Genomic DNA, 27328 nt, shown 5'->3' on the forward strand with positions numbered 1-27328 from the left:
AAATATCTAAATTCGCCAATAACTTGGCCAATAAGCGTTTAATCAAGAAAAAGAGGTCGATCTGTTATCACTCATATTTTTGACCAAAATTCGATTTTTAATATAAAAACTCAAAATATCTAAATTCCCCAATAACTTGGCCAATAAACTTCGATCTGTGATCACTCATATTTTTGACCAAAATTCGATTTTTAATATAAAAACTCAAAATATAGAAATTCCTTAATAACTTGGCCAATAAACTTTTAATCAAGAAACGGAGCTCGATCTGTGGTCACTCATATTTCTGACCAAAAATCGATTTTTTATATAAAAACTCAAAATATCTAAATTCGCCAATAACTTGGCCAATAAGCGTTTAATCAAGAAAAAGAGGTCGATCTGTTATCACTCATATTTTTGACCAAAATTCGATTTTTAATATAAAAACTCAAAATATCTAAATTCGCTAATAACTTGGCCAATAAGCGTTTAATCAAGAAAAGCAGCTCGAACTGTGATCACTCATATTTCTGACTAAAAATCAATTTTTTGTATAAAAACTCAAAATATCTAAATTCGCTAATAACTTGGCCAATAAGCGTTTAATCAAGAAAAGCAGCTCGATCTGTGATCACTCATATTTTTGACCAAAAATCGGTTTTTTATATAAAAACTCAAAATATCTAAATTCGCTAATAACCTGGCCAACATGCGTTTAATAAAGAAAAAAGAGCTCGATCTGTGACCACTACTATTTCTGAACCAAAATAGATTTTTTATATAAAAACTCAAAATATCTAAATTCGCTAATAACTTGGCCAATAAGCGTTTAATCAAGAAAAGGAGCTCGATCTGTGATCACTCATATTTCTGACCAAAAATCGATTTTTTATATAAAAACTCAAAATATCTAAATTCGCTAATAACTTGGCCAATAAGCGTTTAATCAAGAAAAGGAGCTCGATCTGTGATCACTAATTTTTCTGACCAAAAATTGATTTTTTATATAAAATCTCAAAATATCTAAATTCGCTAATAACATGGCCACCAATAAGCGTTTAATCAAAAAAAGCAGCTCGATCTGTGATCACTCATATTTCTGACCTAAAATCGATTTTTAATATAAAAACTCAAAATATCTAAATTCCCTAATAACTTGGCCAATAAGCGTTTAATCAAGAAAAAGAGCTCGATCTGTGATCACTCATATTTCTTAACAAAAATCGATTTTTTATATAAAACCTCAAAATATCTAAATTCGGTTATAACTTGGCCAATAAGCGTTTAATCAAGAAAAGGAGTTCGATCTGTGATCACTCATAAATGTACATTGTTTTACATGTATTCTGTTGTTGCAAGACTTATGTTTTTGACAACAAAATTAGGTTCTTTGTCTCTCAGTAGCGCTTCTATGTATATTTTTATCTATGTCCTATATGAATAGAAATTATCATTCTTTTTTTTCTTTTTAACTATTTTTACCCTTTTCAAACCGATTCTCACAAATCGTACACAAGCATTTTTTATCATGGACAGGCCAACGTCTGTCGGGTCAGCTAGTTAAAAATATAACAATCTTTATAAATTTCGATAAATCTGAAATTTTCTTTTAAATTCTTTTTGATAAAAACTATAAAAAAGTTTTCAAAACTCAAACATTTGTTGGTGAAACCCCCTAATGTACATTCATACAGTACGAGACACGAATGTGTAAATAAATTTGGAAATATCTATAATTTGAATTTTTATGCTCAACATTTACCAATCTGACAATATTTTTTACACAATATGAAGATCATGATTAGTGAAGTATAGCAATACAAAAAAATTAATTTCAAGTAATATTCCATCATGGCAACGCTGGGCCATATATTGCAGTACCTGTTAAAAACTATTTAGAAAGAAGTGGTTTGGAAGTTTGGTCTCATTCGGCGTATAATCTAGAACTTGTCCCGTCCGATTACTATTGGTTTCGATCGATGCAAAACGCTCTCTCTGGGATACACTTCACTTCAGAACAGTGTATCAGAAATTGTATTGATGCATTCTTTGATGAGCAGTTCTTTTGGTTTGGAATCCATATGTTGCCAGAAAGATTGGAAAAGGCTAATATGTACTTTGAATAAATTTTAGATGTACAAATGTTCCAGCATTTTTAAGTCATACTCCTATTATATTCTGGGTCCTTATGAAGTTTTAAGATGGCCGTCCTGTCCGTGTGTCTATCTGTTGAAAACACGATAGAGCCCAAAGGAAAGCTAGCTGGCTGGAATCCACAAATATTCTCTGCTGATAAGGTTTGTTTGGTATTGAAAATGGTTAATATCGTTCCATGATTTCACCTAACCCCCCCACACAAATGTCCCCCCGGAATACTAACTGAGCAGACATAAATAAGTTGATTATGCTGAAATCCTGATAAAATTTTGCATAAATTGGATCTAAGTGCTTTGAAATTATACTCTAGGGCAACATATGTCCGTAGTCCCCATACAAGATCTCCCTCAGAAAATGCCTTAAACATTCATAATTTTCGTCTAATAATTAATATTGTGATGGAATTGGACATAAACTAGTTTTATATGAACTTAAAGTTTTCTACAACTCTACCACCCATAAAACTTCTTTATCAGAAAAATATTTTATTGTCACACTCTTATTTGTTCAAATTAAAAATAATTTGAATGAGCGTTTAATGGTTCTTTATAAAAAAATATAATAAAAATTACTTCACAGTTATAATATTTTCCAATATCATCACAATACTTTAAAACTTACCGATTTTTTAATAAACGACACAAAACCATAACCTTTCGATTTCAGTGTCTGAGGATCTCGAACAACTCTGCAGTCTCTAAAAATAAAATAAATATATTTGTTGATAAATTTATATTAACTTTTAGTATTAATTTCTTTATATTTAACCTTTGCTATATACATACATAAGTTTACTGAAAACCTATTAGTTACATAAACATAAAATGTACTCTCAACAATAACATTTTTAACACATAAAGCTTCTATGAAAACCGTAAAAAAATCACTGTTCACCAGTTAACCTAAACCAATAACCAGGATTTTAACCAAGAAATCTTTTTATAAGAAATCTGTTACTCCATATTCTTCTACTTTCAGCTCAACTACAATATGGAGCTTATCCTGCACAAACACGTTAAATGGGTTTCAATTTAAATCCTTAGAGTACTGTGAGTGTTGCATATAATGCTACCTATTAGTATTATTGGTTTGAGCGCAAACAACTCTGATGCAGCTAACATGGCCACAAACCAAAGTGTGGAGAGTGCATTTATACAGTTTACGCGCATTTATAAATAAAAAATAAAATAACTGCGGATAAACGTTGAACGATATAGCGTTAAGGAGGATTGAGGCATAAAAAAAAGAAAATGTGGTAAGAAAACATAAAATGTTTTTTTTATATAGTTAAATAACTACTTTTTTTCATACAACTGATGTTGAGGAATGTTTGCTAAAAGTATTGAGATTTCAACTGGGCTTATTATATTTATATAAAAAATTCAAGATTTTAAACAACACCAAAAATATGCAATGATTCCCAAAAGACTCAAAAAGTGATTCTGAGTCGGTCGGCATACTTTAAGGTGGGTGTAGTAATGTTGGCGTTACAAGTGACAGCACTTACACAATATAACCTCTCCACTATGGTGAGGATATATTTTTTAAATAATATAAATTTCATATATAACTACGATTTTTTATAGGTATATTATGATCTAGGTAGAAGGGGGACCATACGAAACTTTTTTATACGCTCTCTTTTAAAAACGATTAATAGTCAAATATGCAGGCTTTCCTTTTACTTATTTCAATCTTGCCTATCTCTTCTTATTATATATTTTTTTTAAATATATATACAGTGACCAAAAACAGCGACACTACCCCACCTATGACGTGAATACGCTAAGGAGATGGTCCAACAAATTATTACTTTTTTAATCACGTTAGCTTTTAAAAATATGTCAGATAATATCTTCTCTAACTCATTCATTTACAATTGTTATTTCAGTCAAAATGGTAACCGAAAAAAAAAAAATATTTAAAACTATCCAAAAAATCCAATATGGACATGTTTATAAACATGATAAATGTAACAGGTTGCCTTTATATACCGTTAAATTCAAATCTCTATTGCAAATTCGTAACAATATATTGGCAAGGCAAAATAAATCGAACAACGCTTTCGAGGAGCACCGAACACTTCTAGAAAAACAGCTCGTTTAATGCACTGATTCTTTTGTACGCAGAGCCATAGCCAATACTGGGTTGAAGTCGCATAAAGTTCTTAAACGCAATGCGTTAAAGAACTTAGAAGCAAAAGATGGAGCGAACAATTTGAGGTAAAATTTTATAAAAAAAATAATCCTGTTATTTGATGGGTGATGAAACTTACAGACTTTTCACAACTTTCGGGTCAATATTTGAATGTGGCTGATGGACGAGGTAATGTTCCAGAATAATACCAGACAAAAAACCTACAAAATTCCCCAAGAAGTTTTTTGGGTGTCAATACATTTACAGCTCTGGCAAAAGAAGCCAATGATTTGTTACATGAGGCACAATAAACACAGAAAAACGGCTTTTAGCTTTCAAAAAACGGCATAGCAACAGCACTATGATACCCCTGAGTGGTATTCAAACAATAATGTATATTTTCTACTACGGGAGGCAAATCCACCCAACTGTCCAGAACTGTGGCCTGTGGAAAATTATTAGGCTCTTGTAAATAATCCGATTTTAAGCGAAAGTGGACCACATTCCCCCATAAAATCTTTAATGGGGGAATTTTCGGAAAAAGTGGATATATTTATAAAGGCCTCGTAATATGGCAATGTTTTAATGTGTAACGTATTTGTACAATATTTGAAGAAATTTAAGAATTATTATATTGAACGGTTCATCTTTTATTTAATTTAATACAAGTTAAAGTTTTTTCGGCTCACTCTTTAACCATAACCATATTTTATTGCCTTCATACTTTTATTATTTAAACAAACAAAAATTATTTAAACAAAATAGATAAAAAAAAATTCGAATGGGACAGAATCAACATTTTTTGGAAATAAATCTGGCATTTCTAAACAGCTGGCCCGGTCAGGATAAAATTTGCCGTGAGCGTAGCCAAGGAGTATTCGAGTTTAAGTTATTAAAATGGCCCTACAAATGATACAGCGGCGGCGCTGTATGTAGGGTAGGGTACCTTCGACATGTTAAATTTTTAAACACGTGCAATTTTTTTGTTTCCCATCCAATTCATATTATGATTTATTTGTATCATAATATGATTATTTAAAAACATGTTATGATACTAATAATGATCATAACATGTTTGGACTACAATCATAAATCTTATCATGATATGTTGCTCATAGACTATGTTTACCACAACCATGTTTTTTCTATCCGTGTAGTTAAGAATATCACTAGCTCTAAAATCTTTGTCATCATACTCGAGAAGGTCAAGTTTCACACCCTTTTGTTCATTCCGTACTCGAGTTGGGTTGTTATTAGTGTTTATAAACCGGTTAACCGGGTTTTCTTCGAAATCTCGGTTTTTAGCGAACCGGGTTATTTGAAATTTTGATTTTTTGTTAACCGGTTTATCCGGTTTTTATCACTCGGTTAACCGGTTTTTTAAATTTGGAATTAAAATTAATAAATCTCTTTGATCTTTTTGATCTTTTAAAATCACGAAAAACACTGTCATTTTGACCCCAAGTACTCTTAAGGGTTAATTTCCATTTTTGTACTGTTATTGTAAATACTTAACTTCATGTTATATTTTTCTTAAGTTTCATCAAAATCGGCCAAAAACTATATAACATTTCGATATCTTTCCATTAGAAATTCCAAATATTGAAATATCTCACCTTTGACCTTCAAAATTTATATCGCAGGTACGGAAAAACTATAGGAGGTATTGACATATTTTTTTCACATTTTTATTCCCTATTATGTTGTAAATAAAGCCCCATGTGATGATCAAAAAATTCTGAAATTTGTTTAACAAAATTTTTAAAAATTTGAAGTTGGAGTTTTGAAACTGCCGTTAAAAAAAAATATTTTTTTTTGGTTGTACTTGCAAATAGGTTAACTGTATCCTATGAAGATAAAAACTCATATACAAGTAAATATGGATATATTTTAAGTAAGAATAAACTTTTGTTTTAATATTTCTCAAAATATGTTAATTTTGTTCCTACATTTCTTGTTCTAGTAGCCTGAGACACGTTAATGGCGTGGTGATTTTTTAATAACTTTAACATTTTTTAACCAATTTTTATCTTTTATATCTCATTAGAACGACAATTACGTAAACATTTCGATTCTTTTAAATTACAAAAGTAATTACTTAATTGCAAAATTTTTAAAAAAACTGAAAAAAATGCTTTTTTCCCCTTGTAAATGCACGAAAGCTAAAAATATTTTTGGTGGTATTTTAGGTCATTACGAAAGTTTTCAGGGGTTACCGTGTCAACATTTTAAAAAAATTAATTCTAAGGGACACTCTAATGTTTATACTCAATTCAATTTGATTGAGATAATAATTTTGAAATTTTTACAAAATAAAATGGACTTAGCACATTTGTATATTCATAGCTATTTAATATTAACCATTCCTGACTGCTAAAAACTACAAATTTTAAAGCTGTATATACTTTATTGGACATTCTATTTTTTCTACACATATATGACGGTTAACCACTTTAACCGGTTTTTTCGATGTCGGTTAACCAACAAACCGGTTTTTTAAAAAGTCGGTTTTTTATAAACACTAGTTGTTATAGTAGAAATTCTCAATCGCAAAGATTAGATATCCAACAATTCTCGTATTACTTTATTTTTATTGGAAGATACACATTTAAGTACAATATCATTTGTCACGTAAAATTGAATTAAAATTGAAATTGATATGATAGTTATGTTATGTTATTCAACTGTATTGTTATCAGTTTTATTTATTTTTTTTTTTTTTGGGTGAGGGAAGTTCTATTGTGTTTTTGTTTATTGCATTATTATTTTAATCATTCGTGCTGTAACACATAATTTCATTAAAATACGCTTTCATATTATAATTAATTCTATTTATCATTTGTATACTCCTGCCATTGTGCAATAAACAATTTAAAATAAAAATTGTCTATAATAAATGGGAATATGTGAAATAAATAGATGCACATGTATGTAGTAGAAATGTCTATGAATCCCATGCAACATCTCATATAGTTTTGTAATTTATTGAAATGGAATTTTCTGTTGTCATAACAAATTATGACTACTATCTGGGTATATTGATCTTTTGGCTCAGTTCAAGTATTGTTTGCAACATCATATGCAATATCATATTTCACTATCGATAAGCATCACTTCATATTTTTTAACATAAATATACATACATATGTACATACTTATACAAGCGATGGCAATCTGAAAATTGCTTTGGATGTGAAAAATAAGTTTAGTCAGACCTATATAATATGTTGTTGGAAAGTCTGACATATAAGTATATTATATATGTCAGACTTTCAGTTATTATTGACTGTCACCAATCGATTGAAATAAACAACTGTAACAAACATTGACCCTTTACAATTAAATAGATAGCATAATAATGTAGAAATTAGTTTGATACTATATCACAGCTCATGCGCTCATTTTTATGGAATTTTTATGCTGTCCTCATACTTTCACTTGCATTAAAAGCATTTCTACCATTTATATGTGTGTATGCTGTTGGGGTTTTTTTTCAAACGTTTTATTTTATTTTTAGAATACAAAAGTGTCTAAAAGTGAATGTATTACAAACACTTTGCATACACACTAACTCTTTCATTCACTTATACATACTCATGTTTACAATGCACGTACACTAGGGTGATCCTTATTTTGGACATTAAAATATTGGTATTTCCAAAATTGTTTTCCTTCTTTTAAAAAGCATATACGGAAAATTTAAGCAAAATCATATAACGTTTAGAGGTTCCACACATTATTTGATGCTTCAAGTTTCAAAAAATAAAAGTTTTAAAAAAATCCAATGAAAGATAATTTTTATATTCACATGGTTTGAGCTGAGGTGTTTTCGAGTTGCTTCCTAGCGTTAATGGGGGCCAGTAAGTAGCCCCTCAAAGTTGGTCAAATCGGGTTTCAATTTTGTTTAAAAAAAATCGCCGAAAATACAAAAATCTAACACCCATCTTAAAGTATACCGATAGACTCAGAATCACTTTCTGCGTCGATTAAACGATGTCCAACCGTCCGTCTGGTTGGTCGGCTGGCTGGTCAACTGGCAAAGTACAGGTCGAATTTACAGGACAGAAATAGCTTTCATATAGACATAAATCACACGACCTAATTTCATGGCTATCGGTTCATAATCAGTCATTGCTCTCATATATGGCCCCCTTCGAAAATATATTACTGAAATTTTAAAATATAGTGTAGTTTATTAGATGGTCGGGTTTGACCGACCAAACTTTCATACTTGTTTTTTTAATTCTGGTAGATATTTTTATGATTTTTTAGATATTTCAGACCTACTTACAGTGGTTGACAAAACAATGGAAACTTTTCCAAATATTTCATTAGTGGCCTAAAGTCTGAAATAATTTTTTAAAAAAATTTTAACATTTTTGTAGTATTTTATTTGTATACTTTTATTAACTTAATTTAACAAAAAACAAAGGACATAATTAATAAAATTCTAAAAATGAGAAAACAAAATTAAAAGATTTCTTTATTACGGCATTGACAAAACAATGGAAACTTAGGTATTATAATATGTTCTAAACTTTGCAATAACTCAATATTTTGTTTGGTATCCCTTATTTTTTATAACTGCTACACATCGACGATGCATTGAATAAATTAAAGAGTCAATGGTCTCCTTTGAAATATTTTGCCATTCCTTTATAACCGCCTCCGATAAATCTTCCTTCCTGGTGTAATTTTTGGTCCTTATTTTACGATCTACAATTTCCCATAGATTTTCTATGGGATTGAGATCTGGTGATTGGGCAGGTCACTTCAAAACACGTACCTCGTTGGATTGTTACCACTCGGTTACAACCCTAGAGGTGTGTTTTGGGTTTTCGTTGTCGTGTTGGAATCTCCAAACTAGGGGCATAGTTTCCTCAGTGTATGGATACATAACAACGTTTAATATGTTTATGTATCCTATACCTGTCATGGTATCTTTTATAATATGAATTGGGCCCATACCTTGCCCTGAAAAACATCCCCATACCATAATATTGCCAACGCAATATTTAATCTTTTTCCCTTTGGTCGTCTTACAAATATTCTGCCATCACTGCCTCTTAAATTGTATTTGGATTCGTCGGAAAAGAGGACAGTATTCCATTTCTGTATCGACCAGTTTAAATGATCCCAGGAAAATTGTAGACGAGCAGAACGGTTCTTTTTAAAAATTAGTGGTTTTTTCACAGGACGATAGCAACCAAGACCAGCCTCATTTGCACTGCGACTAACTGTCCGAGTACCTATTTCTAATTTTAGGCTATTAACAACCTCTCGAGGAGTTATTTTTGGGAATTTCTTGAACTCTCTCGCTATTAAATCATCTTGTCTAGGAGTAGTCTTACGAGGTCTTCCACCTAAATGTTGAGTTTTTACGGAACCGGTCTCACGAAATTTCTTTATAATTTTTGAAACTGCTGATTTATTTATTGAATATTTGTCACAGATACTTTTTTGTTTAAACCAGCTTTAAAATCGTAAATTATTTTATTTTTTAAGTCTTCACAAATCTTAACTTTAGCCATTTTCGTTAACTTTAAAAAAATGAAATTATGCGAAAAACTTAGAAAAAGAAATTGTAAAAAATTACCAGAATGTTTCCATTGTTTTGTCAACCACTGTATATCTCCTCTATTGTCGATAAAATTCTAAATCAAATAAATGAATTTTCTTGCAGTTATCTGGTTCCAATAAAAAGTCATACGCATCCAAAGTTGCAACTTGTAAAATGGGCCGTACTTTTTAAGTTTTTTCCCAAACAAGCTAATATATTTTCTTTTTCATAAGAAATTTTCTTCAGGAGTATATACAATTTTTACATTATGCAGAAAGAGAACACCAACACCCGTATCCAAATTTGGCCAATTTTAAAAAGATATCGGTTTGAGTAAAAAATTCTAAAAAATTCTATGTTTTTTATATACTTACAAAGTTTTTTTACTTTCCTATGGTAAATAACATCACAGCAGGCACTTTCTAAAAAAAACTCAGTTTTTGGAACACATTTTCCCCGTTTTAGGAATATTAAGAATTATAATGCCATTGATTTAAGAGCATTTATGTCTATATTACTTCCAAGTTTTGTTATGATATATTAAGTTGAGTGTTACAATTTTACATTAATTCAATTTTTATATTTTTCTTCGTGGAAAATCACCATATTTTAATTTTTTTGTTTTTTAAGGTGAATGACGTCACAAAAATCTATAAAATTATTTAATTTAACTAAAATATCAGTCTCCAAGTCCTATATAAAAAGCCTTCATTTACTCCTCAGAAGTTCTAAAAACCTTGCCCCTTTGACAAATTTGTACGTTTTTTCATATATTTCCCTATATATGGACCCCTCAGAAAATGACTTTGGACATACATAAACAAGTTTTAGATGAATCCAAATCTTACAAGCTTATTTTATGGTGATCAGTCCATAATTCACCCTACCCCCCATATTTTATTGTCGATATTGATAACAGTATTACTTGTTATTAAAATCCAAAACTCAAAACTTCAAATAAAATGTACTATTTCCTAACTGATTTTTCCTAAATTTATTAAATGATGGAGAACTACTTTAGAAATTGGGAGCATCAAAAATCCAAAAATTTCATAATTAAGGCCCCCTAATATACACACACATACGTATGTATGAGTTTAAAGTAGCAAGTGTTTGTGTATAAGTACATGTATGGTTGTTTGTGTGCACTAAGCAAATACATTTAACTTTTTCAACTGTGTGTGAGTTGGTGTGGATGTTTTTTTTTATATGTGTTAGAATGTTCAAACATGCAATAGACCTGCATTCAATCTTTTTTAGGGATTTTTCACATACTTTAGTGCTGTCTGTATGAACGTTGTTTTCTATGCTAAAATATATTTGAAGATTTTAACATAAAACAAACATAACCTATGGCTTTACTGGTAAGAAAAAGTAAAATAAAACCCAAAGAAACATATCGTTTGTACAACGTAACTACAGTTCGTGTGTACAGTGTGGCAGATATAGTGGTGCACAATAGTCAGCACGATCAAATGGTTTCTTGGATTAATTGTTACATATTGTTTTAGGTATTAAACCCTATATTCATATATTAATTCTGTATGAAAATTTTGTTTTATAAAGATTTTATAAATTTAAAAATTGTATATGAATATGGGGTAGGCTATTCTTTCGATCGTTCGATTAATCGAATAAAATCTTACAAATAATTATTCGATCAATTTAATTTCATGTAGAATAATCGAATAAAACGAATAAATATACATATATGTATAACACAGTGCAACACGAAAAAATATAACCATATACGGACACCACTACGTGATAAAAGACTAAAAAAAAGACACGTGCCTCCCAGTTTTGCCCAAAGTCATGCACTTTTTTATGTGAACACAGTGGTCATTTTCTCAGGCACATATCTAACAAACAGTTCGGAATTTTGATTTACGCTCTGAGTTGTAGCCCTGGTCATAATGAACAAAAACTGTGAACATATAAAATCAAAAAAATTTCATCTTCAAGATCAAAATCGCAAAAAACTTTAAAAAATTCGATTTTTTTTTACCTTTTTTCCCCTGTTCAGGTCCATAGGTAGCAAAACGTTCAAAATTCAAGGAAACAACTAACTACAAAAATGTACCTTAGATCTCAATAAATAACTTTCTAGGCCGTTTAGGTAGGTCAATATAAGTTAGTAAGAACTAAATAAAGGAATTAAGTGCCATAAACTATTAAATTATTATAAACTAAAGCATACTTTTAGGCAACTTAAACAATTTATTTCTAAATTTATTTCGAATTTTTTAAAGTTGTTTGCGATTTTGATCTTGAAGATGAAGTTTTTTTGATTTTATACAACTTTCCTCAGAGAGTAAATCAAAATTCCGAACTGTTTGTAAGATATGAGCCTGAGAAAATAATCAGTTTTTGCAAAAATGATGGGAGACACAGTGTTTTTTTGGTCTTTTATTATATACTGGCGTCCGTATATGGTTATATTTCCATGACTTAAAAAATTACACACAGTGTAATTAAATTTATTAAATTGCTTAGCATTTTTCATAATTTCAAATTTAAATAAGTAATAATGATTTACAAAAATTGTATTGTTTTAAAAATTTGACAAACAACTAAAGACAAAAGGAATCTTTCGATCACTGTAGATATGTAGATGAGTGGTCCGATAGCTCCTTCTATAAATATAAAAATATTGCTGCAAGAAGTTACAATTCTATAAACAAGTCTTTCAAAATGTTTAATTTAGGACTTGAACCAATGAAAATAAAAGGTACGGAATTGATTTCGAAACAGAAATTTTAGCGTCTAAACATGAACATATGCTTGCGAAATATTTGCAGAATCGCAATTAATTATCAAAATATTAATGGTGTGTAAAATGATGGCAAATGTGATTTTGAAACGGTCGTCGAAAGTGATATTGAGGATGACATTTGTACTTATTACGCTGAAATAGACGAAGGCCATGATCTTAAAATATATATAAATGATGTTATTAAACGCGTAAATAATTGTTGCAATATTTTTAATAAATCTAATGATAAACACAAAACTTACGTTTTGTTGCAAGAAAAACATGGAGTTCGTCTTCTACATAATGTTAAATATCGTTGGACATCTTTGACTAATATGGTAATAAACTTTTAGAGTATTTATAACTGCGTCAATTATGCACTGTCTGACTTCAAATTAGCCATGTTCACTGACAATGATATCAAACTTTGGACGGATTTATATATGTAATTCCCTAAGACCACTTGATTAAGCAAAGATTCGGCAATGTTGATAGACCTTGAGGGCATACTACAATTTGTTTTTAATAATTTAGAATAAGTGAATAATTCATTTACTAAAGAATTAGTTACTCAAACAACATAAAAAATACGTTTTTTTGTACTTCAAATCAGGATCATGTCCAACTAGCTCAAATTTTTTAAAGCAAAGCTTCAAAACGGAAACGAAAAGCATTTGCTAGTCAGTTGTTTTGAAGATTGTTCGGGAGGGATTCTGATCAGAATATTGCTGAAGATAATTTAATGATGGACTTTCGAATACTTGAATTGTTAACTTTAACGTTTTTTTGGAGTTTCTTTAACAATAAAATATTAAAAAACCCTACAGCAAAACTTCATTCTTTACTTTTTTAAAAAAAATTCAATTATTCGAATAATTCGATTAATTTTAAACGTGTTATGGAATTATTTGAACAAGCTTAAATAAAACGAATAATTCGAATAAGAGGAATTATTCGTTTTATTCGAACAAGAGAAAAATCGAATAATTTGAATAACCTAATATGGGGGTTATCATTATATTCTAAAAGTTATAATGTATTATAAACAGATATTGAGCATCCTAAGGCTCAACTGCTTCTTCGCCGTTGGTACTTGACATTATATGTCACACTGTATAACAATGCATATTTCCAAAGCTCAATACATAATGGTTTAATTTTTTTTTTATTCCCAATAAATATACATTCTCATGTTTTTACAAAGGCAGCACAAAAACCACAAAGAATGTTAAAGTTAAGTAAATATTTTAAAGAACTAAAGGAAGAATATTCACATTCTTTACATACTACAATATATTTACATTGATATACATATGTTAAAATGTACCCTTTTAAATATACATATACATAGGTACAAAGACAATAAACTTTTTGAATCGTATTCCAGATAGGGTAATACCAATGTCTTCGAAGCACTTTGATCTTCAGCTTCACCCATAAAAGTACTTATAAAATTATATGTGATCTAGCTGTGTCCGTCCGTCTGTCCTTCTGTCTGTGACGATATGGCGTTGAGTGAAAGACCTAGGGGAATGAAATTTTCCCCAAATATTCTATATAGATTAGAAATTTGGTATTCAAAATATAATCTATTGAGAATAAAAAAATTATTGAACAAAATTCTATGTCTGTCCGACTCACATAGCTGTGAAAGGTTCCAAAAGTGACGATTAATTGAAAATTAAATAAATTACTTTATAGAAAAATGATTTTAAGTGGATGAAAATAGACTAATTTGGATAACATTAACATTAAAATCTATTATTCTATTTGGAATTTTGGTTTTTCTGTAAAGTTTAATAATTTTTCGCATTGGAAAAAATGTGGACATCGGTATGCATTAGGGTGGGTCGATTTGTAAGGCCAACATTTTTTGATATTGTGCAATCGTTTTTTCGATAGATTTTGACATGAGAAAAAATTGCCACTTCGACATATCAAAAAAATCATCAATGACACAGTGGCTCAGAACTTAATTTCATCGTCCAAAAATCCAACTTTTTGTTAACTCTGATTTCAAAATTGGAACTAAGGTAGTCAAAAATAGAAAAAATATTGGCAATTGTGGGCGTAGCATTCAAATACATTCAAATATTTAATTCAAATATTTAATGTTATTTTATAAAAATGTGATTTTTGTAAATTTTATCAGAAGTAAATTATCATTATTCGCAAACTATTATCGATTAATAGATGGTACCGTTTATACCTGCTGTGTTATTAAATTTTTTCTCAGGTACTATATTTTAGTCAAATTTTAATTTCAGTGGAATATAAGTCCTTAGGGTCAAAACGGGTTAAACAAATTTTACTACCAGAAGAAAGGCCAAAGTCACATTTTTAAGCCCATATACATATGTTGACCTCTTTATACCTGTTGGCACCCATACAAATGTTCTCCCGAAATTGGACTTTATCGGTCGTGAATGGTTAATTTATATAGGTATCTACACAAATTTCGCTTCAAATAAGTTTTATATAAACTGAATTAATGTCACCTAATTTTATGATGATCGGTCCATAATGAGTCAAAGCGCCCATAAAAGGTCCGCTTCCGAAAATCAGTTTAATGAGCATAAAACCGGGCAATAATGGGTTAAAAATGTTGGTATTCACATGAAATTCAACAGAAATAACTCTTATATTGATATAAATTATTATACATTTTTGTTTATATAAATTCACTGAAACTGTTTCATCCATTTTTCAAAATTCAATTTTGTTAGAATTTTGTTTGAATTTTTCGAAACCTAATTTCATCCGTTCTGCTAGGAAAAATTATAAATTCGTTTTAAATTTACATTTAACTTCAATTTTATTGTTCAACTACAATACTAAATTGTATTTTACCTTATTTTCAATAAACATTTTTAATATTGTCTAACAACCTTGACCATCATTAATACAAACCTACTGAAGATTTAATTTTTCTTTTCTAAGAATACTTTAAAATATGTTAAACATACAACGTTTTCACATAATTTTCATGCAAACAAAAATCGAACTGATCCACCAACCAACCACTTTAAACCATTTTCCATTAGCTAACAATAGAAAAACAAAAAGTAGAAAAGAAACATTTGTTAAACTTTATCAAGAAGTCATATTATTTAATAGAATTGTTCGTTCGCTTTAATGTATGCAGTCAACTACTTGTGGAGAAAAATGCTAAAAAGTCTGCAAATAAAAATTTACATTGAATAAATTACGACACAAAAAATGTACAAAAAAAAAAGAAAGCAAATGTAAAAGTACACGAAATGAAGAACAAATTTTAAACAAACAAATGAAAACCGATAACGGCCACAGACAAACACTAGATACTTATTAAGTATTCAATAGAATATAGAATATATGCACGAACACAAACTAGAGAAACTCACCAAAATAAAACACTCAAAAATAAATGGAGAAAATTGTAAAAAAAATACACAGTTAAATTTTTCAATAGCAAACTGTATTGAACTTTATTATTTGATTAAGAATATTGATGCAGATTTTCGTATATTTTGACTTTGGCTACTTTTGGCAAGCAAATACTCGTAGCGCTGATAGACATCAATCATAGATTAAACAAAAAATTGCGTATGTGTGTTTAGATTTTCATTTTTATACAGAGTTGTACAACTAGCAGAAACGGTTTTTAGATAATATTTCAATGCCATCACTATTGAAGATCTTGGACGTATTAGATATATATTCTTTAGAAAATCCTGAGCTACAGAGAGATTGAATTCGAAGGATTTTCTTGAGCTAGTGGTCATTTGATTATTTTAAAAGTCTCAAGGACTCTGATTTCTATCAAAAAAATTCGAGCTAGGCAAATATTGAATTCCATAAAGAAATTTTATCGCAAATTGCTGCGCATATATTAATCCAAGCTGACATTGCCAATTGTACAGCGCCGATAACATTTTGCTAAAAATATGTTGAATTTATTTTAAATGATTGTAAATATTTTATCAAAATGAAGCATATTTTTCGTCGACGAACCAAAGAAGAAGTCAAAATGAAAATGTAAGTTTTATCTTGATTTCTTTGTTTATGCAACCGTAGCAAGTGGCATAGTGCAGTTAGCAAAGGAATGATATTAAATGATAGAGGTCAATTTTTGGCAAATAGTTATTAAATTTAAGTAATAAATTTGGAACATAGCTATTATATTTTTTATACACATTTTTGTTTGTGTTTTTCCAACATTTGCCATACGATACGAGGAGAAAAGAAAAATTGAAGAAAGAGAAAAATAAACGAAAATCTAAGGGTTTACAGTAAATGAAAAGCAATAATTTAACATTATTATATGGCATTGAGAGGAATAGGGTATATGTGTGCAATAGTGTGGGTAAAGGAAAATTAAGCAGTGAGGGATATTTAATTAAAAGCAAATGGAAATATTTGATGCCCTTAACTAACTAACTGACTAACTTAGATTAAAAAATAAAACATTTTCGGATTTCCGAGAATAGGTAAATTTGTTCGTACCTGTGAATTCCCGAAATCAAAATTTTAATATTTGGTGTTTGACTTAAAAATGCGGGAATTTTTTTTATAAAAGTTTTAGCTTTTATTATGAAACATTTGTACAATATTGGATACTCTGTGAGCATAGAACGTTTTGCTTCAATAGAATAAATAGTAGTCGTACGGGGCACGGTCCAGACTATAAAGCAGATAAAGCAGAGGCAAAACTTCCCAACCACTTCATTCTTAATACTTTTTAAAAGTTATAACATGTGGCAGCTCAAAATATATAGGACTCTTTTGCTCCCGCCAACTACAGAGAATTACCATAGCGCCATGAATATTTGGCTGGGCTAAAATTGCGGCTTGTGCAGCTCCCAATGATTTTGCAAGCTCTTGTTGATTTTAACAACAATCTTCATTAAGTAATGCCTCCAATTCGTGGTCTCCAAACTTTATTGGCTGGCCAGGGCGATCTTTGTCTTCCGTTTCAAAATCACTACTCCTGACCGCATAAACCATCTCTAGTAGGTTGGAACCGATGGAACACATTTACCATAAGCTTTAGTGACTAATCGGTGTGCTTCAGCGGCACTTTTTTTCAAATTAAAGAAGTAAAGCAAAACTTCCCGCATATGATGCTTGGTTAATACAAAGTTCATTTTCGAAGCTAAAAGTCATTGTTACATCTGCATAATGTCTTACGTATTTACTGCGTCTAACGATGCATACATTACACCATACGACACTCAATATTAGACACGAACCGGATGATATATGTACGTCTGAAACAATTAATTAAATGGAGAAAAACTGCGTTTTCAGTTTTTCATTTCGTGATCCTGTTTCCTTTTAAAAGGACCTCAAATTTTCAGAGGAGTTCATTTTTAAAAAAATGTTTTAAAATACTTCTGATCATCCTACTATGTCAAATTTGGTGTCAAATGATCAAGAAGAGCTGTAAAATACTTCGTATTATTTTTATTTTATCCTGTAAGAATCAAAAGTTGTTAAAAATGTCCTTTCAAATTTTTATCCTTGAATATTCTTTTATATTTTCAATAATTTTTTTTTTAAAATATAGTGAGTTAAAGACCCAAATATTGAATACCACATGCCAAAATTTCATCCTTCTATCTTAACCACTTAAGTGTTAAAAAATATTTTAAATTTGAATTATTTGATTTTTTATATTTTATTTGAATCTTTCATTCGAAAAAAATATAACAAAATGCGTTGTGAAAAGCAACGAAGAAGACTTTTTAATAAACAAGTAAAATGGTATAGTCGGGCAAGCCCGACCTTATTATACCCTATACCGGGTATATGAATATAAAGTGTTTTCTTTTGATATGAAACTTATTTGTGTTGAATCTTATTTGAATACACACATTTTCGGTAGTGGGCCTTATATGGGAGCTATGACTAATTATGGACCAATCGTCACAAAATTTGGTGGGATGAATTGCGAATATATGAAACATATTTGTGTTGAATTTTGTTTGGATACTAACATATTTTAGAGATTTATATTATATGTATATTAATGACATTTTCGAGAATGTTGCTTATATGGAATATGGAATATTGTTGACTGTGAGATTTCGGCTTACATAAAACTTAATTGTGCTGAATTTGGTTTGAATATGTTTATAATTAAGATATTTATGAGAGCTTAACTATTTTCAAATAGGCCAATTGTATGGGGGCTAGGATAAATAATGGGCTGATTCTAACCAAATTCAATAGCCTTTGTCCATGGGGCAATATACAGGTTTACATTGATGGACGGACATCGCTTAGTCGACTCAGAAAGTGATCCCTAGCAGATTGGTATACTTTAAGGTGGGTGTTGGGACAATATTTTTGTATGTTGCAAACAACAGCCCAAACCCAAATAAACATGCCCTTTTCTTAAAAAAACTTTTTTGTATATAAATTAATTTTTTTTTTATATTTTAATTTGACGTTTATATATATAAAGGATGAAATTTTGACATTTAGTATAGAAAATTTGGGTCTTTAACGCTCTATTTTTTTAAAAGGAATTTATTTATTCAATATTCAATCATAAAGAATATTAAAGGATAAACATTTCAAAGGACATTTTTGACATCTTTTGATCCTTACAGAATAAAATAAAGATAACACAAAATATTTTACAACTCTTCTTGTTCTTTTGACATACAATTTGTCATTGTTGGAATAGCAGGAGTATTTTTAAATATTTTTTGAAAAATGTACTTCTTTGAAACTTTGAAGTCCTTTTAAAAGGAAACAGGATCACGAAATGAAAAACTGAAAACACAGTTTTTCTCTATTAAATTTATAGTTTCAGACGTATATCATCCGGTTCGTGTCTATCGAATTTTTTCTCTATTTGTTGGACGGTGTTATATATGAATCTGAAACTTTATATATAAATATCATCGTTTTTCACCAATAACATTTCAAAAATTCAATGACTGAAAATTCAAAAATTTATTCACAAAACCAAAAAGATGGTTTTGAATTTTCTTTATACAATGTCTGTCTGCCAAACGCACTCAATCTAAAGATATATATTGTTTGGTCAATTTGCCTCATTCTGGTGCAATTTATATAATTTTTTCAAATGTATTCAAAGAGTTCTTTAAATAGTGTACCCAAGTTTTATTTTTATTTTAAGAATAAAGAACCCTGTTGAAATTATATAAAGCGAATATATATTCAGTTTTTCGGGTATAATGTTCCATGTGCAATAACTCAAAAACCGACATTTTAATAATAGTTTGGGTAATTTATTAAATTTATTTAATTTATGTACATATTTCGATATCGAACTGTACTCTATTAGTTTTTTTTTTAATTAAAACGTGATCCAGATTATTCAGAATACCTCAAATTACCAGTCATTCTATGATACCCATTCAGTCCTACTTATTCTTATGATATTGCTATTCATATTTATTTTAGGCAGGACAAGACCTTTCTAAAATAGTATAAAGTTTAGAAACGATAATTTTTAATCAGGACCTTCTGATAAGCCGATAAAGTTATAGCGTAATCAAAGTCCTTGTAAATATCTCTGAATTGAGACGTCTTTTGAAACGATTTTAATGAAAAAAGCACTGGGATAATTTATTTTTATCTGTATCCATGAGTGGTATAAATATTATGGAATCAGAAGCTCTCGATACTTTGGGCATAAGCAATCAATCAATTAAGTAATTAACTAGACCGAATATCTAAATAAAATGTTATTTTTAAGTGATGAAAGATTCGAACACAATGCAGGGAAACTTTGTTTTTTGGATGCTCTATCCACAGGTGGACAGAATTCACAAGTATTTATTGAATTCTTGTGACATAATGCCACTAACAATACAAGACAATTTAATTATACTGTCCACAAACCTCAATATCATTATTCTTCATCCCATTATCAATCCCGTTATTAGCAACATAATGCACTGCTTGAGTACAGGTCATCTGTAACACGCAATACAACTTACTTTGAAATAATCGTAAAAACATTAAATATGTACACTTAAACATATATCTCCCACTGTCTCTCCATGAATAAGTGCATACAAAGACGATGAAATAAGTAGATGGCGAAGAAACGTTGCAAATGAGAAACGGTGGGGAGTGCAAGAAACAGAAGTCGATTTAAAATCATCCATGCAAGAAATACAAAGCAAACCGCGCTTTATATTCACAAGCACAGGAAGTTGAAAATGTTGTAAATTACAATCTGTCTGTCTAACACTTCCGGCTGGACCGCCTGCTGTTGTTGCAAGCTCTATTTGCGAAGCTACAAAGCTGCTGTCGATGCTTGTTTCTGGAATGTTAGTATATTCGCATAAACGTGTATGTCAATGTTCTACATACATATGTATGAATATTAGGGTGGTCCCGTTATGCTCCCAACTAAAATAAAAGTTTAGTTTGTTTAAGCTGACCATTTCTGAAAATTCTTGCACTGGCGTCAATGTTTGTTGAGCTGGATCAAAGCATCAAAATAAAATTATTTAAAGTTTTTTTTTTAAATTTTGATATAGAATAATTTAATGTAATCAGTTTATATGTTCATGCCTCATATAAATTGTACAAAACGGTTGTTTCCATTTTTCCATTTTTCCAAATTCAATTTATTTTATTTTATTTGATGGTTTGTTCGGTTCAGAAGTGGTGATTTGAACACTAAAGACAAAGATCGCCCTGGCAAGCCAAAAAAGTCTGAAGACCACGAATTGGAGGCATTACTCCATGAAGATTATTGCAGAACTCAAACAGAGCTTGCAAAATCATTGGGAGATACTCAATCAACAATTTCTAAATGTTTGCAAGCAGCAGGATTCATTCAAAAGCAGTGAAATTGGGTACCAAACGCACTGAATCCGAGAGACCTTGTAAGACGATTTTGCATATCCGAAGTTATGTTTGAACGCTATACTTGTGAATCATTACATGCGATTAAAAATGCATCCATTACGATAACCCGATGCGTATGTGAAGCCCGGCCAACCAGCCGAATCGACACCAAAGCCAAATATCCATGGTACTAAGGTAAAGCTTTATATTTGGTGGAAGCAAAAGGGTGCTATCTATTATAAGCTACTGAAATCTGGACAGACCATCAAAGGGAACCCTTACCTAATGCAACTGATTCATTTGAAGTTTTTGCCGAAAAATTCCCACAACATGCGGCCAGACAAAAATTTTGTTCATTTCAATTATTCAATTGTGATAATACTCGGACACGTATTGCAATACCTGATAAAAACTACTTAGAATGAAGTGGTTGGGAAGTTTTGCCTTCTGCTGTATATTCTAGACTTTGCCCCGTCCGACTACTATTTGTGCCGATCGAAGCAGAACGCTCTCTAGGATATGCATCACTTTTGAACAGAGTCTTCGATATTGGTTTGATTCGTTCTTAGCCTCAACAGATAAGCAGTTATTTTGGCTCGGAATCCACATGTTACCAGAAAGATGGGGAAAAGATATAGCTAAAAATGGCGAACACCTTGAATAATTTTATATTGTAAACATTTTTCAAAAAAAATGCTAAAAATTTTAAAAAATCACGCATTTTAAGTCAATATGGCTTGAATTACACTTGCTTGAACTTGAATTCCAGTAAAAATTGCTTATTGTTTGACGCCTTTATAGGATTTCAGGTAAACATTTTGTGTCTTGATTGATAATAAAATAGTTTTCCAAAAGATCAAATCAAATTTAAACTAAAACATTTCCAATTGTATTTCAGAAATTTCTAATTATATTTCAGAAAATTCCAATTGAATTTCAGAAATTCCCAATTATATTTTAGAATTTTCTATTTGAATTTCAGAATATTCCAATTATATTTCAGAATTTTCCATTTATATTTTAGAAATTTCTAATTGTATTTCTAGGGTATTCAATCGATTAACCGTTAATCGGTTAACCGATTAATTTTGGACGGTTAACTGTTCGAATAATTTAAAATTGCCGATTTTCAAATAGCAAATAAACCGATTAATTTGTGTCGATTAACCGATTAACCGAAGTACCTTTTTTTTGCTCTTTAACATATTTATACCCTGCACCACCATAGTGGGGAGGGTATTATGCGTTTGTGCAGATGTTTGTAAGGCCCAAAAATATTAGTCTAACAGTAAAATCACTTTCTGAGTCGATTAAACGATGTCCGTCCGTCCGTCTGGTCGGCTGGCTGGCTGTCCACGTAAACCTTGTGCGCTGAGTACAGGTCGCAATTTTGAAGATATTTCAATCAAATTTGGTACATATTATTTCTTCGGCCCAAGGACCAAGCCTATTGAAACTGGCTGAAATCGGTCCATTATTTCACCTAGCCCCATACAAATGTCCTTCCGGAATTGGACTTTATCGGTCATAAATGTTTAATTTATAAATTTATCTCCACAAATTGCGCTCCAAATAAGTTTTATATATACAAAATTCATGTCACGAAATTTTGATACCATCGGTCCATAATTAGTCATAGCTCCCATATAGACCCGCTTCCAAAAATCACTTTAACGTGCATAAATCGCTTAAAAATGTTGGTATACTCACAAAATTCAACATAGTAAACTTTCATATAGACACAAATCACACGACCTAATTTCATGGTGATCGGTCCATGATTGGTCATAGCCCCCATATAAGGCCCACTTCCGAAAATCACTCAAAAGTACAAATTATTGAAATTTTAAAAGAAAAATGTTTTTACTTTTTTACTTAGTGTAGGGTACTATATGGTCGGGCTTGACCGACGATACTTTCTTATTTGTTTTTGTATTTATTTCTCCGTTTCAATACAAATTTCAAATTAAAATTAGATATAAACCATAGCAGAACAAGCAAGGTACAATTATTAGAAAGTACGTTCTCAATTATACATTCCCTATAACGTCAAACAAAAGAAAATTAGAAAAACCAAAACGAAATGTCTAAGACAAAAAAAAAATAATTAAACAAATTTTTGTGTATTTATTTTTTTTTTCGTGAAATATTCAATTAAATTAAATTTTTTCCAAATAAATATGTGTTAGTTTTAATATAACGTGCAAAACATTGTGAAAACAAAATAAAAAGTGATTAGAGTAAATGCGTTATTTGACGTTGTAGGGGTAAATATTGAAAACTCTCCCTAATAATTGTACCTGGTTGGTTCTACCATGGATATAAACATGTTTAGTGAGTATAACAACTGACATATTTAATTTACATGTATCTGAAACTTTGTATTTTGAAATGAGTCTTTTATCAGAACTAAACGAAACTTAAAAGTATTCAAAATCTAAAACTATCCAAAAAGGACTCCAATGGTATAACTAAGGATTTTATATGCTTAGAAAAACCTAAAAAAAAGAACTAAGATATTGAATATTCTTTATCATGCTTTTGAGTTCTCCAATATATACAATCAGCGAGAGTGTTTTTTTTCCAAGAAAAGTTTTATTAAATCTAAAGAAAAAAATCGTTTAAAAGGAAAACATTGAAAATATATTCTTTTTTTAAAGGATTATTTAAGAAGAGCTCACTAAAACTCTAAAAAACTCACATATCGCTCATTTGCTGCAACAACGTAATAATTAAAAAAAGGCCTTCGAGAAAAACGTCTTTTAATGTTTTATGACATTTTACTATTTCTTAAATAAATTTTCAACAAATCATGCGATTTCAGAAATATAAATAGTAGATTTTAATGTCTTTCTAATCTGTATTGAAACCAAATTTTTACTTGTCAAATATACGAGAAAGCTTGAATTTTAATTTTGATGTTTGCAACAAAAAAACACTCTCACACAAAAAATAATTTACTTTTTTGAAAACTGATAAAACTATATGAAAGATTATAGAACGGCGCATATTTTATATTACTCAGTTCAAAAAACACGGATTTTGAGTTATGACGTTGTTCAGCAAATGAGCGATATGTATACAAAATGATCTCAAATACCATATATGCTGTTTTGTTTGTTTTTTTACAGAATCTTCGTTGTTGTATTTTCAATTTAAAATTAAAATAGAAATTATTCGGTTAATCGAATAATTTTAAATTAACCGATTATTAACCGAATAAATATAAACCCCGATTAATTATTTGCTCGATTAACCGATTAAACAAGAACCCGATTAATTGAATACCCTATGTATTTTAGAAATTTTCAATTGTATTTCATAATTTTCCAAATGTATTTAAGAATTTTCTAATTATATTTAAGAAATTTCCAAATTGTATATCAGAAAATTCTACTTTCAATACCATTGGAAATTTCTGAAATATACATAGAAATTTCGGAAAAACAATAGGAAAATTCTGAAATACAATTAGAAACTTTTTAAGTATAAATTGAAAATTCTGAAATACAAATGGAAACTTCTGAAATATAATTGGAAATTTCTGAAATTCAATTGATAAATTTTGAAATACAATTGGAAACATCTGAAATACAATTGAAAATAGTGTAGATTGAATTTCAAAAAACGGTAAGACTCATTTCTGTGTATTTATATGAGGTTTATAACGTATTATTTTTGGAAAAATTTACATAACTTTAAATATTGAATGGAAAGCAACATTCGAATACCCTTTTATCTGATATCAATATTTCTTTGCAGGAAATCTATATATATAAAAATGAAATGGTCCATGTATGTAATGTCATCATTCGATTCGAAATTTTCAGAAGATGGTTTGTAAAGAAAAAAAATTCAAAAATTCCGGGTAAAACTCGGAAATTCTTTTTTTTGTGAGTCCAGTCAACTGTAATAAAAAAGCTTCCTAAAGTATGCAGTACAAATTTAGATATTTTATTTGTAAATAAATAAGAACAGGCTGGTGTGAGTGGGTTGGATAAACTTGAAGAACTAACATTAGTAAATGTTACCGGGCGAAGCCGGGGCGATCAACTAGTAAGAAATAAAAAGGACATTTTGTATACTTTAGTCTATCTCTCCAAACTTTTATTTTATTTGGGAATATCTAAAATATTTTTATTGGGGTCAGACTAATGTACATATGTATGAATATATTGTGCTATGCCTTTGTGCTAGTTGTGAGAATGTGGTCATACAAATTGCTAGCTAAATAAATGATTTTCAACTTAAGCTAAAAATAAATGAAAAGCTCAATATACCTAAAGTAAAATAAACGAAACTAAACTAAAGTAAACTAAACTATGCTAGATTATTTGGTTACATGGTCGGTCAATTGTTGAAAATATTGGCGAGTGTGGCAGAGAGAGTGAGAGACAGCAGCAGCGTGTTAGTTAGTAAAGGAGTGAAGCTGGTAAATGACTAAGTGAGTCCAAAACAAAATTAAATGAAGAAACATTTATTTACACTAGCAAAATGTTTTCACTTTAATTTTACTCTGCCGCTATAGCTGCTGCTGTTAATGCTCCTTTACAAATTGCATATTGCTGCCACTACAAATGTGGATGTTGGAGCCAACCAAAACTAAAAAAATAAAAATAGCAAAAGAATTTCTCATCGAGACAATTTCATGCTCATCTGCATAAAATCAATTCCATTTTGAGACAATTTGAAGATTAGAATACAAATTTCGTATTATCAATGGGGGAATTGTTAGCAGCAACAATAGACAGTGGAGAAATAACACTGATGCTCATCTTTAGCCATAGTTGTCGTCTAACACCCAAATGTGAACACTGCCACAATGTGCACTGACACAATTGCAAATGTTAAATAAGTAGTTTTAGCTGAAAACTCTAAAACGAAAGCATGAATGCAATGAAAATATAAAAGGGAAGTGTTTTACAACATGACTATTCAAATTCATATAATTTTTGTGCTTGCATTCTTCAATCTAGCAAAGCATCGAATTGTAGACTAAATGCCATTACATTATATTGCCACTAACACTGCACTGTGTTGCATTAAATTAAAAGTTCCCCCCACCATATTGTGCAGCATACAAGCATTTGCTTTTGGGAAATTTTCCTCAATTTCGTAAAAATTCAAAAAGTTTTTTTTTTTTTTTTTGTTGCTGTAAAGACGAAAAACCAGGAAAAATCGTGCTACTTGCAGCGTTAAATTATGCGGCCAACAATTTGCTTGTGGCAGATCCTTCTAATACACGTACAATAGAATTCTATATGAGCCACTGCCATCAGCATAAACGTACTGCTATACACAAATAAAATTGTCAATTATGTAGTTTTCTTTGCATTCCATTTAAAGAAAACTTAACTAAATGAATTGCAATTAGCAATTGAATATAGAAATTGCACAAATATATTACGTATACATTTTAAATCACTGCGGAAATATTTAATTATTTTAATTTTGACATTGTTTTTAGAGAATCTACATTAGGAAATTCTTGCAAACATTGTGCACCAATGTTCAAAATGGAGATAACGATTAAAAAAATCTCTGCACAATTTCCAAAAAAAAATTAACTTTTTGAAATGGGGGTTCGTATACTGAAAAAATTATGGGGAAAATATTAGTAAGTTTTTGACCAGGAGAAAAAGTAGAATTGCTACCTTTACCACAATACACAACATTTTATTCAAAATATTATTCTATTTTCAATATCCAATATTATGGAACAATTCCGATTGCAACTGAATGTCGATAGATTTGTTCCACGGATATTTGGATTATAGATTCTAAGTCCACGGTGAATACACAGAAAAAATATATTTTTAAATGTTTACGGTAATCATTTTCAAATTTTGAACAATATTATGGTCACTTTATTACATGACAGCGATAACGTATTAAAGTTACGATTCCCTTGAATGTAT

General features: G+C 29.9%; 1 protein-coding gene across 1 annotated transcript in view; it reads right to left on the reverse strand.

Annotated features, from left to right (window-relative positions):
• Positions 1-2674: 2674 nt before the first annotated feature.
• The window catches only part of LOC135953130 (uncharacterized), a 504136-nt gene continuing 479482 nt past the window's right edge, over positions 2675-27328 (reverse strand). Inside the window, exons 3-4 of the mRNA XM_065502823.1 lie at positions 2761-2836; positions 2675-2683 (exon numbers count right to left, since the gene is read on the reverse strand). Coding sequence (XP_065358895.1) covers positions 2675-2683; positions 2761-2836 — 85 coding nt within the window. The remainder of the gene's footprint in view (positions 2684-2760; positions 2837-27328) is intronic.

Source organism: Calliphora vicina, chromosome 1 (genome assembly GCF_958450345.1).
Source record: "Calliphora vicina chromosome 1, idCalVici1.1, whole genome shotgun sequence".
Lineage (NCBI taxonomy): Eukaryota > Metazoa > Arthropoda > Insecta > Diptera > Calliphoridae > Calliphora > Calliphora vicina.